Below are 14,682 nucleotides of genomic sequence, written 5' to 3' on the forward strand. Positions count from 1 at the left end.
TGTAACGACCCAAAATCACGACAAAAAAATTTCTTTTAAAACATTACTAAAAATAGATTTATAGACAACGTATCATAAATCAAACATAACTTTTGAGTATTAAATTCAAAACATAATAGCATTATCAGAGTCAAACATTCCCAGGCTAACTGACTATGGTGTGTGCTCTGCAATCTTCCCGAGCTCCTCTTTTGAAAACCGAGTACCTGAAACCAAAACTGAAAACCGTAAGCACGAAGCTTAGTGAGCTCCCCCAATCTACAACATACTTCACAAAAACATATAAAGCACATATTGGGCCTTGCCCACTGCATCGAACCGAAGTCCGGACTAACTGGGGCCTTGCCCCCTGCATCGGACCGAAGTCCGGAATCTGACTGGGACCTTGTCCCCTGCATCGGACCGAAGTCCGGGCTAACTGGGGCCTTGCCCCCTGCATCGGACCGAAGTCCGGACTAACTGGGACCTTGTCCCCTGCATCGGACCGAAGTCCGGGCTAACTGGGGCCTTGCCCCCTGCATCGGACCGAAGTCCGGACTAACTGGGACCTTGTCCCCTGCATCGGACCGAAGTCCGGGCTAACTGGGGCCTTGCCCCCTGCATCGGACCGAAGTCCGGACTAACTGGGACCTTGTCCCCTGCATCGGACCGAAGTCCGGGCTAACTGGGGCCTTGCCCCCTGCATCGGACCGAAGTCCGGACTAACTGGGACCTTGTCCCCTGCATCGGACCGAAGTCCGGGCTAACTGGGGCCTTGCCCCCTGCAGCGGACCGAAGTCCGGACTAACTGGGACCTTGTCCCCTGCATCGGACCGAAGTCCGGACTAACTGGGACCTTGTCCCCTGCATCGGACCGAAGTCCGGGCTAACTGAACAGAACATAACATAAACATATCAACTAGCATGAACACACGTATACTGCATACTACTTCGGGCCGTAGCCCGGAACACATAACACATAAATCCTGTCTGAGCCACGAAGGCATCAAACATACTAACTACTATATCAGATCAACATCTGAAAACTACTGCTAGCTAAACGGGCCGGCATTGTGGCCTTAGACCCGTTCCTACTGGAAGGAAACTCACCTGAACTGCTGAGCCCTGCTGATAAACCTCTGGCTGCTACTCGACAATCCCCTGAACCGCTGCTCCTCTAGCTCTCCGAGCTATCAATATACATATAACACTTAATCTGACAGTCAACTAAGTCAACTCTGGTCAAAGTCAACCTTCCAGGTCAACCCTACTCGCCGAGTCTTCCTAAAGACTCGCCGAGTTCACAAGCTTAGGGACTTTCTTATTCGCGACCCGACTCGCCGAGTCAGTCCATGACTCGCCGAGTCCAACTAGTTCCAAGTCCTGTCCTGCCCAACTCGCTGAGTCATCACCCGACTCACTGATTCGAGTCTCAACTCAAAAGGGTTTAGGGTTTCGCGACCTGACTCGCCGAGTCCAAGAACAGACTCGCCGAGTCCAAGACAATCTTCAACCAACTCGTCGAGTTGTTCATCCAACTCGCCGAGTCCATGCCTAACTTCAACCGACTCGACGAGCTGTTCATCCTACTCGTCGAGTTCCTCCTCATCTTCAAGCTACTCGCCGAGTCCACTCGAAGGACTCGCCGAGTCTATCCAGTCCTCAATCCATGCAGTGGCTTTTCGAGCCAAACAGAACTTCCAACTCATAGATCCATACTTCTAGGGCCTATTCGCCACGTAAAGTGGCAAACTTTACGTGTAGATTGAGAGATCTATGCTCAAAACACACTAAACTAGGGTTTATGGCAAACATGCTTCCTCAACATACCAAGGGCTGATACTTTAGGGGATTCAAGACCAAAACCAACATGGATCTGAGGTAGCAACCCCAGATCTGAACCTCCAACCCGAATTGGTTACAAAACATACCAATAATGACCAAAACTCACACATAAGAATAGATCTATATGCAAAGGGAGTCCAATCAACAACTTATTACCTCCAAATGATCTGAAATGTCTTCTCAATCTCGGATCTACAGTCCCTTCTTGCTCTTCCAAGGCTTTTCTTCCTTCTCCACGCTTATAGTGCTCTCTTTGATGCAAGATCTAGCTCAAAAACGGCTATGGCGGCTAGGGTTGATGTTCTGGGGGGGTAAAGAGGCACTAAAAGAACCCTAAGAAAGAGAATGAGACGCTTAAATAGGCTCCAAGTCCCGGATTTAGGGTTTTCCTCGTTCAGACCCAAATCGCCGAGTCTCCTTGGCCGACTCGCCGAGTCGGTCGCTAACACCTCAACCCGGATCCCGCTCGGACTCGCCGAGTCCCTCCTTGGACTCGCCGAGTCTCTCCTTAAAATTGAGGTCTTCTTTCTTTTCTTGACTTTCCAAACTTTGGGGTGTTACAACTCTCCCCCACTTAAACTAAACTTCGTCCTCGAAGTTTGCTATGATCAACTGCTTGCGAACTGCCTCCAACTCTTTGTCTGGAAAATCCCTCACCCTTTTGCCCATCACTCCGGCCACTCACAGTGCCGATCACTACCGATAGAACATACTAAATCCTTCTCTTTCCCATAATCTCCTCAACGTTACTTCCTCCGACTGAAAATCCTGCTGCCTCCCATCCGCCTACCGGATGTACTGAGACTACTCTGGTCTAACCAATCTCCCTATATCTGAGTTACCGGATTCCCACCGGTCACTACACTCCATCGCAAAATCCTAGTCTCTTCCAGCGACTCCTAAAGATACTTCGATTATCTATAACTGTTCTATCCATCCTGCCGCTCATACCGAAACGATGCTGCTGGAACCAGCTTGCTTTTATCCCACCTGATTACTCATCTCCTACTTACTCGAGCCTTTCCTCCTGAATGAAAAGCTACCTGCCTAGCCATCCCTACAAATCACTTATACTCGGCAAAAGGCTCAACTGATCCTGCTGAGAGGGACTTGCCAATTCCAAATCAACCAACTATACCGTCAGCACTTGCATTCCAACGCAAAAACAATACTGACCCAGAACCCTGAAACCTTCCAAACACTGAACTGCCTGCAATACTGAACATGCCTGAAACACTAAACTGCCCGAAATGCTGAACCGACTGAGACGCTGAACGGCCTGAAACACTGAACTGACTGAAACACTGAGCTGCCTGAAACACTGAACTGACTGAAACACTGAGCTGCCTGAAACACTGAACTGACTGAAACACTGAGCTGCCTGAAACACTGAACTGACTGAAACATTGAGCTGCCTGAAACACTGAACTCCAACCCAACTGTGGAGTCAAGGGACTCCTCACTTAGTCTCTTCCACGACTTCTGAACGAAATCTTCCTCTAGGACTAGTTTCCACTAGCTATTCTGTCACTGTGGCTCTCGCAACCTTCCGATCCAACCGATCGGATCCATACGTCACATCCTGACATCATCAATTCCACAACTAACAACATATTGGCTCCCAGACTGACGGTAGCCCACAACATACCCGAACCCCAATGGTCCACTGCGACTCTGATCTCATAACTGATGTGACGATCCAAAGCCCAAATTGCTAACTTAGCCGTAACTGATCCCTTTGGGAAATCCGAAAGCTAACCCGTGGATTCCCATATCCTCACTGCTGCACCCGAACTGGTGGGTACAACTGCTTTCCCGCGTCTAACACGCACTCATGCTACCTACCAATCTGATAAAAGGCTGCGACTACGCTTGCGGACTTACAACTCTCTAATACTATCTGGCTGCTAGTGGATGCTACGGCTACCCTCGCAGACTTACAACACTACTACTGCTATCTGACTGCTAGTGAATGCTACGGCTACCCCCGCAGACTTACAACACTACTACTGCTATCTGACTGCTAGTGAATGCTACGGCTACCCCCGCAGACTTACAACACTACTACTGCTATCTCGAGAACATCCTGACTATCCCTAGTCCCACTAGTGATTCCTCATCCCGATTCTAAAAAGACAGTCCTTAGACTTTGAATTCTGCATCATCCTCTACATCTTATATCCTTGATATACTTAGCGCTTCGTCGAGGAATCCTTCGGCTTGGTTCCCAAACCAACCGTTTACTAATCCGGATACAAGAAGCTATTGTTGGGAAGTTTCCACCCTCCCAACTCCTGAATCTACGCAACCTGCATGCCGCCTCAGACACTGGCTACCAATACGAAAACATCTCTTGCTACCCGTTCTCAAGATCTTCATTCCGACTCTCATGCGTCCGACAGGTGGTCCTCCATTCCTGGATTCCCAACCAGCTTCTAACCATCTCGATTACATGAACTAGCTGCTGGGAAAAGTTCTGGAACTCCCAATTCTGAACTTCTCAATCCATCCATCACTGTGCTACTACCATTTCTTCTCGGAGGCTACGCACTCATTCTGGGTCTACGTGTCTCTTATCCATGAATACTCGGAGGGTTCTCCCCCACTTCGATCCTGCTTACCCCTTGCTGCTTCACACTCAAAAGAGATCCTGATCTTCACTACTATTCTGGAACATCTACTAGGGAACCCAAGCCTGCCAGGTAGGAATTTAACCAATCCATCCCAATCACTAACCACTCCGAACTAGCGAAACGAACCAAATCTCTCTCTCAACCATGCTATAGTTACTGCATCCTCCGAAACCTTCTCCATAAGAGCACATCCCCTAACTACCAACCAATTATCCGAGGTATGCAAATGGCATATAACATAATCACAAGCAAGCCACACTATGACACAACACTTATACCACAATTTGATGCAGAACCATAACAATATAATCATGACATAAGCTGACAGAAAAACAAAAGTTACGTACCTTCATTACTCAGTGCTGCTCGAATCCCTGCTGAAATCTACCGGAAAACTCGGCTCTGAGCCGTAGGCACCCTTGCCGGGCCTCGACAATTGCTGGCGGTACTCGAAGTCCCAAGGGCAGGAGCTGGCACCTGCCCTGCTGGATACAAACTCGGACAGTGGGCCTTCTTGTGGCCCCTCTGACTGCAATGGAAACATAACGGATCAAGCCCCTGGGCGATGCTAACAACACAGTCTCTGCTAAAATGACCAATCTGGCCGCACTTGAAACACCCAGCATCGCCACCACTTCTACGCCTACACACACCCATGTGCGTCCTTCCGCACTTCCCGCATCGACTGCGGCTCTGATAGTTCCTCGTCCTCAAATCTGGACCCTTGGGCCTCTTACCCGAACCTGTGGCTACCTGAGTCTCATCAATTTTCCTTTTCCCTTCTGACTCCCTGCCCGACTCTCGCTCCTGCGTTACCCCAACGGCAACGCCTGCTAACTGAACAACAGATGTCTGATTCTGAAGCCTCGCTATCAATCTATCAGTGATCCTCACGACCATGTCGGGCAGATCCTCGCGAATGGCTCGCGAAACTTCCTCAACTATCCAATCATGCAATGGTCTCTCTTGGAGACAAAATTCCCCACTCACCCCTGCCCCCTGATGGCAGGAACTAGAAATGGGATCTCCCTCCCTGATGGATCCCTGAACTCCATAAGATTCGGGACCTAGACGAGCCCCAATCTGTCCTGAAACTAACCCGGCCTTAAAGGCCTCAAGATGACTGTCCATGAGCTCCACAATGGCCTCTCTAACCGAACCGAAAATCACTGGAGTCTGATCAATGATGTTGCGCGTAATCTCTGCGGAAATGAAATCCCTCATCTGATCATCAAGCTGCCCGGCTCTGAAGCCCGAGCCAGACCCCTCCTCGACACCTGAACTGCTAACTGGTATCTCGCGCAACGTCACCATGCTGAAAATATAACAAAATCCTGATCAATTTACATACTACTGCTGAGGAATTTCTCACTCACTACCCCATTCCTGGTTTCGTCTTGGCCCCTCTTGAATCGAGTACGGATCCTCTGCTTTCAGTAGTATGGGCCCCTACTACCTTCCACATCTATCCATACTTTCCTCAAGAGTTACCTCAACTCCACACAATCCCCTTTACTCTTCTACTGATCTCTGCTACTCTCATCCTAGGCTTGCCCTTGGGAACCTCTGACTCTACCCACACAGTCCTCAGCTGCTGAAGGCCTCCTAGTAATGCCAATTAGTCACCACCTGAATACCATCACATGTGACGAGGCTCAGATAATCCTTCAAGTAAAAGACTCGTCCCTACAACGGTTGGACTCAAACGAGAGCTGCGCAATAGGGCCAAATCCAGCACTCTGAGATTATTCAACCCTGATCACATGTGATGAAACGTATTCACCTAATGGCTAACTCTCATCACTCAGAGTCCCACAAAGCACAAAGCAAGCAGCATTCGGATAAAGGAGACATACTCAGGCAAAACTATTCTCATAACGAGAAACTACACTAGCATACAATGCTAAGCTCGTGCTACCAGGCATAACCTAAACAGGCTATCCTACTGCTGTCTACTCAATACTAGCATGCAATTCTCATAAAACTGAACACATAAAGCAGGCACATAAGGCATCATCCTAGATCCTTAGTCCTATTCTAGCATGCTGTTCTACTGAAGCTGGAACTGAAACTGAAACTGAAACCGATACTGATAATCATAATATAACTTGTATGGGTAAATTGGGAGTACTTACTTGAGCTCGGCTGATTGCATGCACCACACCCTTTTCTCTTTTCAAAACTCTTTTTGCTTTTTCTAAAATTGTTTTCTTTTCTCAAAATTCTTTTGTAATTACGATTTTTCTTTTGAAACTATATACCACTTCCTTAGTTTGAGTTCAGACACACTCAGGAGTGCGCCCGAATCCCTCAAACCAAGGCTCTGATACCAACTTGTAACGACCCAAAATCACGACAAAAAAATTTCTTTTAAAACATTACTAAAAATAGATTTATAGACAACGTATCATAAATCAAACATAACTTTTGAGTATTAAATTCAAAACATAATAGCATTATCAGAGTCAAACATTCCCAGGCTAACTGACTATGGTGTGTGCTCTGCAATCTTCCCGAGCTCCTCTTTTGAAAACCGAGTACCTGAAACCAAAACTGAAAACCGTAAGCACGAAGCTTAGTGAGCTCCCCCAATCTACAACATACTTCACAAAAACATATAAAGCACATATTGGGCCTTGCCCACTGCATCGAACCGAAGTCCGGACTAACTGGGGCCTTGCCCCCTGCATCGGACCGAAGTCCGGAATCTGACTGGGACCTTGTCCCCTGCATCGGACCGAAGTCCGGGCTAAATGGGGCCTTGCCCCCTGCATCGGACCGAAGTCCGGACTAACTGGGACCTTGTCCCCTGCATCGGACCGAAGTCCGGGCTAACTGGGGCCTTGCCCCCTGCATCGGACCGAAGTCCGGACTAACTGGGACCTTGTCCCCTGCATCGGACCGAAGTCCGGGCTAACTGGGGCCTTGCCCCCTGCATCGGACCGAAGTCCGGACTAACTGGGACCTTGTCCCCTGCATCGGACCGAAGTCCGGACTAACTGGGACCTTGTCCCCTGCATCGGACCGAAGTCCGGGCTAACTGAACAGAACATAACATAAACATATCAACTAGCATGAACACACGTATACTGCATACTACTTCGGGCCGTAGCCCGGAACACATAACACATAAATCCTGTCTGAGCCACGAAGGCATCAAACATACTAACTACTATATCAGATCAACATCCGAAAACTACTGCTAGCTAAACGGGCCGGCATTGTGGCCTTAGACCCGTTCCTACTGGAAGGAAACTCACCTGAACTGCTGAGCCCTGCTGATAAACCTCTGGTTGCTACTCGACAATCCCCTGAACCGCTGCTCCTCTAGCTCTCCGAGCTATCAATATACATATAACACTTAATCTGACAGTCAACTAAGTCAACTCTGGTCAAAGTCAACCTTCCAGGTCAACCCTACTCGCCGAGTCTTCCTAAAGACTCGCCGAGTTCACAAGCTTAGGGACTTTCTTATTCGCGACCCGACTCGCCGAGTCCAACTAGTTCCAAGTCCTGTCCTGCCCAACTCGCTGAGTCATCACCCGACTCACTGATTCGAGTCTCAACTCAAAAGGGTTTAGGGTTTCGCGACCTGACTCGCCGAGTCCAAGAACAGACTCGCCGAGTCCAAGACAATCTTCAACCAACTCGTCGAGTTGTTCATCCAACTCGCCGAGTCCATGCCTAACTTCAACCGACTCGACGAGCTGTTCATCCTACTCGTCGAGTTCCTCCTCATCTTCAAGCTACTCGCCGAGTCCACTCGAAGGACTCGCCGAGTCTATCCAGTCCTCAATCCATGCAGTGGCTTTTCGAGCCAAACAGAACTTCCAACTCATAGATCCATACTTCTAGGGCCTATTCGCCACGTAAAGTGGCAAACTTTACGTGTAGATTGAGAGATCTATGCTCAAAACACACTAAACTAGGGTTTATGGCAAACATGCTTCCTCAACATACCAAGGGCTGATACTTTAGGGGATTCAAGACCAAAACCAACATGGATCTGAGGTAGCAACCCCAGATCTGAACCTCCAACCCGAATTGGTTACAAAACATACCAATAATGACCAAAACTCACACATAAGAATAGATCTATATGCAAAGGGAGTCCAATCAACAACTTATTACCTCCAAATGATCTGAAATGTCTTCTCAATCTCGGATCTACAGTCCCTTCTTGCTCTTCCAAGGCTTTTCTTCCTTCTCCACGCTTATAGTGCTCTCTTTGATGCAAGATCTAGCTCAAAAACGGCTATGGCGGCTAGGGTTGATGTTCTGGGGGGTAAAGAGGCACTAAAAGAACCCTAAGAAAGAGAATGAGACACTTAAATAGGCTCCAAGTCCCGGATTTAGGGTTTTCCTCGTTCAGACCCAACTCGCCGAGTCTCCTTGGCCGACTCGCCGAGTCGGTCGCTAACACCTCAACCCGGATCCCGCTCGGACTCGCCGAGTCCCTCCTTGGACTCGCCGAGTCTCTCCTTAAAATTGAGGTCTTCTTTCTTTTCTTGACTTTCCAAACTTTGGGGTGTTACAATATCACGGATCATCGATCGTAGCAATCTCTAATAACCAGAGCACCGACCTAACCAGGTCACTATCATACCAATCCTAACAGATCATAAGAACATAACCGATGTAACTGATCATAACCACATGCAACATACCATAACCAAGATAACAACTAAAGGGCCGACCTTGGTGCCTTAGACCCTATATATATATAGTGAGGATAACTCACCTTGCTAGTAGCTCGGAAATGATACTACTCATACCTATAGATATAGCTCCAACCACCTCGCCTGTACCCATAAGTGGTCCACTCAATAATTACTCAAAATACGAAAATGCCATTGGGAGGTACATGACATCCCACAGTCAAGTCAAGTCACTGGTCAATGGTCAACAATCCATGTTGACCTATTTGCTGAATAGAACTCTCTCTGCATTAAGTCCCTCCTAATTCCAAAATTTCTCAACTCGACTTGCCGAGTCGATATGCGACCTAATGCATGGAATCCAAAATGACTCGCCGGGTCATCTCCCAGACCTCGCCGAGTCCATGCGGGACTAATTTGGACAAAACCCGACCCGACTCGCCGAGTCATCTCCCAGACTTGCCGAGTCCATACACATACTCTCATGATCACGCGATTCTGAACTACCCCTTTACTCCAATTAGTAGATCTAGGTCCCTAGAGTTCATTAGCAATGTAAAGTTGCTACCTTTACGTATTTGCATGACTCAAATTCCATATCTAAGCTTGAAATGGGACTTTAGTCATAAAAAAGGGTTCCTTCATGACCCTATTAAAAACTTTATGAACTTAGGGCTCAAATGAGGTTCAGATCAGAAGTTTCAACTCCAGATCTAGCTCCGATACCATAATACCTTCATGAATAGCTAAAGAAAGCCCTAAACTTCACATATGAAAGATTCTAGAAGAAAAGAGGTCAAGGTAACAACTTGTTACCTCCAAAACGTGCCCAAACTGAAGTAGACTCTGGATCCACACGAAATACTTGATGGTAGCCTGTTGATCTACAAGTTTCCTTCACAAAAATCACTTGCTAAAGCTCGAAAACACTCTCCAAGATCACACTCACGGAAATTAGGGTTTCTGGCTCTCATGGGGTGATAGAGGACAGTGGGAGGCGCTAATGGTCTGATATATAGGGTGCAAAAAGCCTGAAATTTAGGGTTTCCTCTGCTAGCTCCTACTCGTCGAGTCCCCCATGCTGACTCGTCGAGTCACTCATTAAATGACGTGTCCTGACTTGCTGCTACTTAACGAGTCACAGTGTCAACTCGTCGAGTAGGCCGTAAATTATGAAATCTAATGGTATAATAATGGTACCTGACGGTTGGGATGTTATAATTCTCCCCCACTTAACTTAGACTTCGTCCTTGAAGTCTGTTGTAGTGAATAACTCCGGGTAATGCTCCCGCATCTCAGCCTCTAGATCCCATGCCCACCCGGATCCCCTCCAATGCTCCCATTGAATCTTCACCAATGGAACCTCTTTGTTGCACAGGACTTTCACTTTCCTCTCCAAAACGACAACTGGCCTCTCAATATAATTCAGCCGCTCATCAAACTGAATGTCATCCAGTGGCACTACTGCCTCTGGGTCCATAATGCACTTCCGCAATTGCGAAATGTGAAAGGTATTGTGAATCCGGCTGAGCTCATCCGACAATTCCAACCTGTACGTCACCTTAACAATCCTGGCGATGACCCTGAACAACCCAATATAGTGGGGACCCAACTTTCCCCTTTTTCTGAAGCGAATCACGCCCTTCCAGGGTGAGACCTTCAAGAGTACCATGTCATCAACCTGAAACTCCAAATCTGATCGTGTGTATCATCATAACTCTTTTGTTGACTTTAGGCGGTCTGAAGCCACTGCCTGATCTACTGAATCTTTTCGATAGTATGCAAAACCACCTCCGTCCGACCCATCACTCCATGTCCAACCTCTCCCCAACAGACCGGGGTTCTACATTTCCGACCATACAACAACTCTAAAGGTGGGGCGGCAATACTGGAATGATAGCTGTTGTTGTAAGCAAACTCTGCAAGAGGCAGATCGGAATCCCAATTCCCTCCAAAGTCAATATCACATGCCCTCAACATATCCTCGAGGGTCTGATGGTCCGCTCGCTCTGCCCGTCGGTCTGAGGATGAAACGATGTACTAAAGTGCAGCTGCGTACCCAGTTCCTCATGGAACTTTTGCCAGAAATGGGAGGTAAACTTGACATCCCGTTTCGGAAACGATGGAGACCAGAACTCCATGGCGAGTGACAATCTCGCAGACGTATATGTCGGCCAATTTCTCGACCAATCCCGAATAGCCAAGAAATGGGCACTCTTGGTCAATCGATCCATGATGACCCATATAGCATCGAATCCCTTCGCCGTCCTCGATAGCTTCGTAATGAAGTCCATCGTGATTTGCTTCCATTTCCACATGGGAATTTCTAGAGGCTGCAGCTTACCATGTGGCCTCTAATGCTCGGCCTTGACCATCCTACATGTCAAGCACCTCTCGACATACCAAGCGATTTCTCACTTCATACATGGCTACCAGTAACTCAGACTCAGATCACGGTACATCTTGGTGGCCCCCGGGTGTATAGAAAAATGAGACTTATGAGCCTCTTCCATTAATGTCTGCCTGACCCCAACAGTCATCGGAACCTAAACCCGACCGTATTGGGTCAATAATCCATGGCTATCCTGAACAAACCGGGCACTCTCGCCCTTGACCCTTTCCAACTTCCAGTTCTTAGGCTGCATGCCCTCAACCTGGGCATATCTAATCAAGCTCACAAGCGGGGAATTGTAACATCCCAAAATACGACCCAAATTTTTTTGTTTAATCATGACTAAATCATTATATCAATATCATAAAATATAAACCCATACGTCAATATCTCAAAATCATAATAATGTATCATGAGAAAACTGTATCAAGACTGTAACAAATCATATCTACGAAAAGCTGAATCGACTCCCAGGACAAAAACTGAAGCGGTGGTGTATGCGATGCCATCATCCCGAGCTCTTCCCTTTACTTGTGGAAGTACCTGAAACCAAAACTAAAACTGTAAGCACGAAGCTTAGTGAGCTCCCCCAAACTACCACATACCATACAATAACATATAAAGCACATACTGGGCCTTGCCCACTGCATCAGACCGAAATCCGGAAATTGCATCGGACTGAAGTCCGTAACTAACCAGGGCCTTGCCCTCTGCATCAGACCGAAGTCTGGAAACTGCATCGGACTGAAGTCCGGAACTGACTGGGACCTTGTCCCCTGCATCGGACCGAAGTCCGGAAACTGACTGTGCATAAAATAGCATAGCATAAACATATCAACTAGCATAAGCACATATATTGCATACTGCATCGGACCGAAGTCCGGAAATCATAACACAAAACATGCTTGAATCACAAAGACTGATGTCCGGAACTACTGCTAACTAAATGGGCCGGCATTGTGGCCGTAGACCCGTTCATACTGGGAGGAAACTCATCTCGTAATGCTGGCTGCTGAGGTGCTAAATCTGAGACTGTCTGACGGCTGCTCCGGAACTCTCCGACTATAAATCCCATAAACACTAAATCAAATACTGATAACTAATCTCAGGGTAAAATGACTATTTTACCCTTGTTCAAAGTCAACTTCCTGGTCAAAGTCAACTTCCTGGTTGACTCTACTCGTCGAGTCCTACTATGAACTCGTCGAGTCCCCGGACTCACACTTCTCTAACTTGTGACTCGACTCGCCGAGTCGGGACGTAGACTCCCTATGTCCCTCTACTTCCAGATCCTTGTTCTAACTCACTGAGTCCTCTTCCACTCGCTGATTCAACTCACAACTCTAAAATCGGAGATATCAGGAGGGTTTGCGCTCCGACTCGTCGAGTCCAAGAACAACTCGTCGAGTCCTATGCATATCCTCACTAAACAGTTGATTCTAATCGATCCCAGTGCATAAAATTCATAGATCTGAGCTTCTAGGGCCGATATGACACGTAAAGTTGCCAACTTTACGTACATGCATTGAGGTATGAAGCTAAAACACCAAAATAAGCTAGAAATGGGAACCTAAGGTTTGGAACAAGGCCTTGCTTTGCATAAAGGTAGCTACTTTGAGCTCCTGGGGTTTAATGATGTCAAGATCTATAGCTTACTACCCTAAGGGAGCTCCAATCTCGAGTTTGGACCTTGAAATGTCCCAAAAGTGGCAAAACAAGCATATATGAAGATCTTCTAGGAAAATGAACAAGGTAGAGGCTTTATTACCAGATGAAGTAGCAAATGGAAGCTAGCTTCTGGATCTCCTTCTTCTCCTTTGCACCTTCTCTCTTTTCTTCTCTTCTACACTTCCAAGAATACACCAAAACACTCAAAATCAAGAAGGAATCACTCAAGCTCACCAATGGAGGGCTAGGGTTTGAGAGGGAAAGACTTTAAAGGTGCTGGAGGCTGGGATGAGGGCTATAAGGACGTTTAAATAGGGTACAAACCCTAAAGATTAGGGTTTCCTCCAGACTGGCCTACTCGTCGAGTCCAGGTGCGGACTCGCCGAGTAGATCACTTAAAACCCGCGTCCAACTTGGCATCTACTCGACGATTTAGGGATACTACTCGCCGAGTAGCTCTTTATAAAAGACATTTAATGAATTAATACGTACCAGGAATGGGCGTTACAACTCTCCCCCACTTGTCTCAGACTTCGTCCTCGAAGTCTGTTGCTGCTGCATCTGGAAACAAGTCTGGGTAGTGCTCCCTCATCTCCTCCTCTGCCTCCCATGTCCACTCAGACCCCTTCCGGTGCTGCCACTGCAACTGAACCACCTTGTTCCTCAAGGTCTTTGTCTTTCGATCCAAGATCGCAACCGGTCTCTTAATATAATTCAGGCTGCTATCAACCTGAAAATCCTCCAAGGGTACAACTGCTGACTCGTCCACCAAACACTTCCTCAACTGGGAAACATGGAAAGTGTTGTGGATCTGGCTAAGCTCTACCAGAAGATCCAACCGATAAGCGACCCGAACCACCCGGGCCAAAACCCTAAAAGGACCGATGAACCTGGGGGCCAGCTTGCCTCATTTACGAAACTTGATAACACCCTTCCGGGGTGACACCTTCAGGAGGACCATATCGCCCACCTAAAACTCCAAGTCTGAACGCCTCCTATCAGCTTAACTCTTCTGTCGACTTTGCGCAGTCTGCAGTCTACTACGAACCTGCTGGATCAACTCTGTGGTCTTGAGCACCACTTCGTGCTCCCGATGACTCGCTGACCAACCTCTCCCCAGCAAATTGGGGTCCTGCACTTCCTCCCATAAAGCATATCGAAGGGAGGGCGGTCAATACTTGCATGGCAACTGTTGTTATATGAGAATTCCGCTAACGGAAGATACGTATCCCAACTGCCACCAAAGTCTAGAACACATGATCGAAGCATGTCCTCTAGAGTCTGTATCGTCCTCTCGCTCTGCCCGTTCGTCTGAGTGTGGAAAGCGGTGCTGAAATGGAGACGAGTACCCATCTCGTCGTGAAAACGCTTCCAGAATCTGGAAGTAAAACAGACGTCTCGGTCTGACACCATTGAAACAGGCACTCCATGCCGTGCCACAACCTCTCGCACATAAATATCGGCTAGCTTCTCAGCCGATATACTCTCTTGGATCGGTTTAAAAGGA

General features: G+C 47.6%; 1 protein-coding gene across 1 annotated transcript; it reads right to left on the reverse strand.

Annotated features, from left to right (window-relative positions):
• Nucleotides 1-10,352: 10,352 nt before the first annotated feature.
• LOC145049317 (uncharacterized) lies at nt 10,353-11,095 on the reverse strand. Its single transcript, XM_078997743.1, has 2 exons — nt 10,878-11,095; nt 10,353-10,698 (listed from the first exon to the last, which is right to left on the reverse strand). The coding sequence occupies exons 1-2, from the start codon at nt 11,093-11,095 to the stop codon at nt 10,353-10,355; spliced, it is 564 nt and encodes a 187-aa protein (XP_078853869.1).
• Nucleotides 11,096-14,682: the final 3,587 nt, after the last annotated feature.

Source organism: Lactuca serriola, chromosome 5 (assembly GCF_051521515.1).
Source record: "Lactuca serriola cultivar US96UC23 chromosome 5, Lser_US96UC23_V15, whole genome shotgun sequence".
NCBI lineage: Eukaryota > Viridiplantae > Streptophyta > Magnoliopsida > Asterales > Asteraceae > Lactuca > Lactuca serriola.

Coding starts and splice junctions, on each gene's coding strand:
- LOC145049317 (XM_078997743.1), bottom strand. CDS start 11,095: ATGTTGAGGGCATGTGATATTGACTTTGGAGGGAATTGGGATTCCGAT. Junction 10,699..10,877: donor CATACTATCGAAAAGATTCA/GTAGATCAGGCA, acceptor TGGGTTGTTCAG/GGTCATCGCCAGGATTGTTA.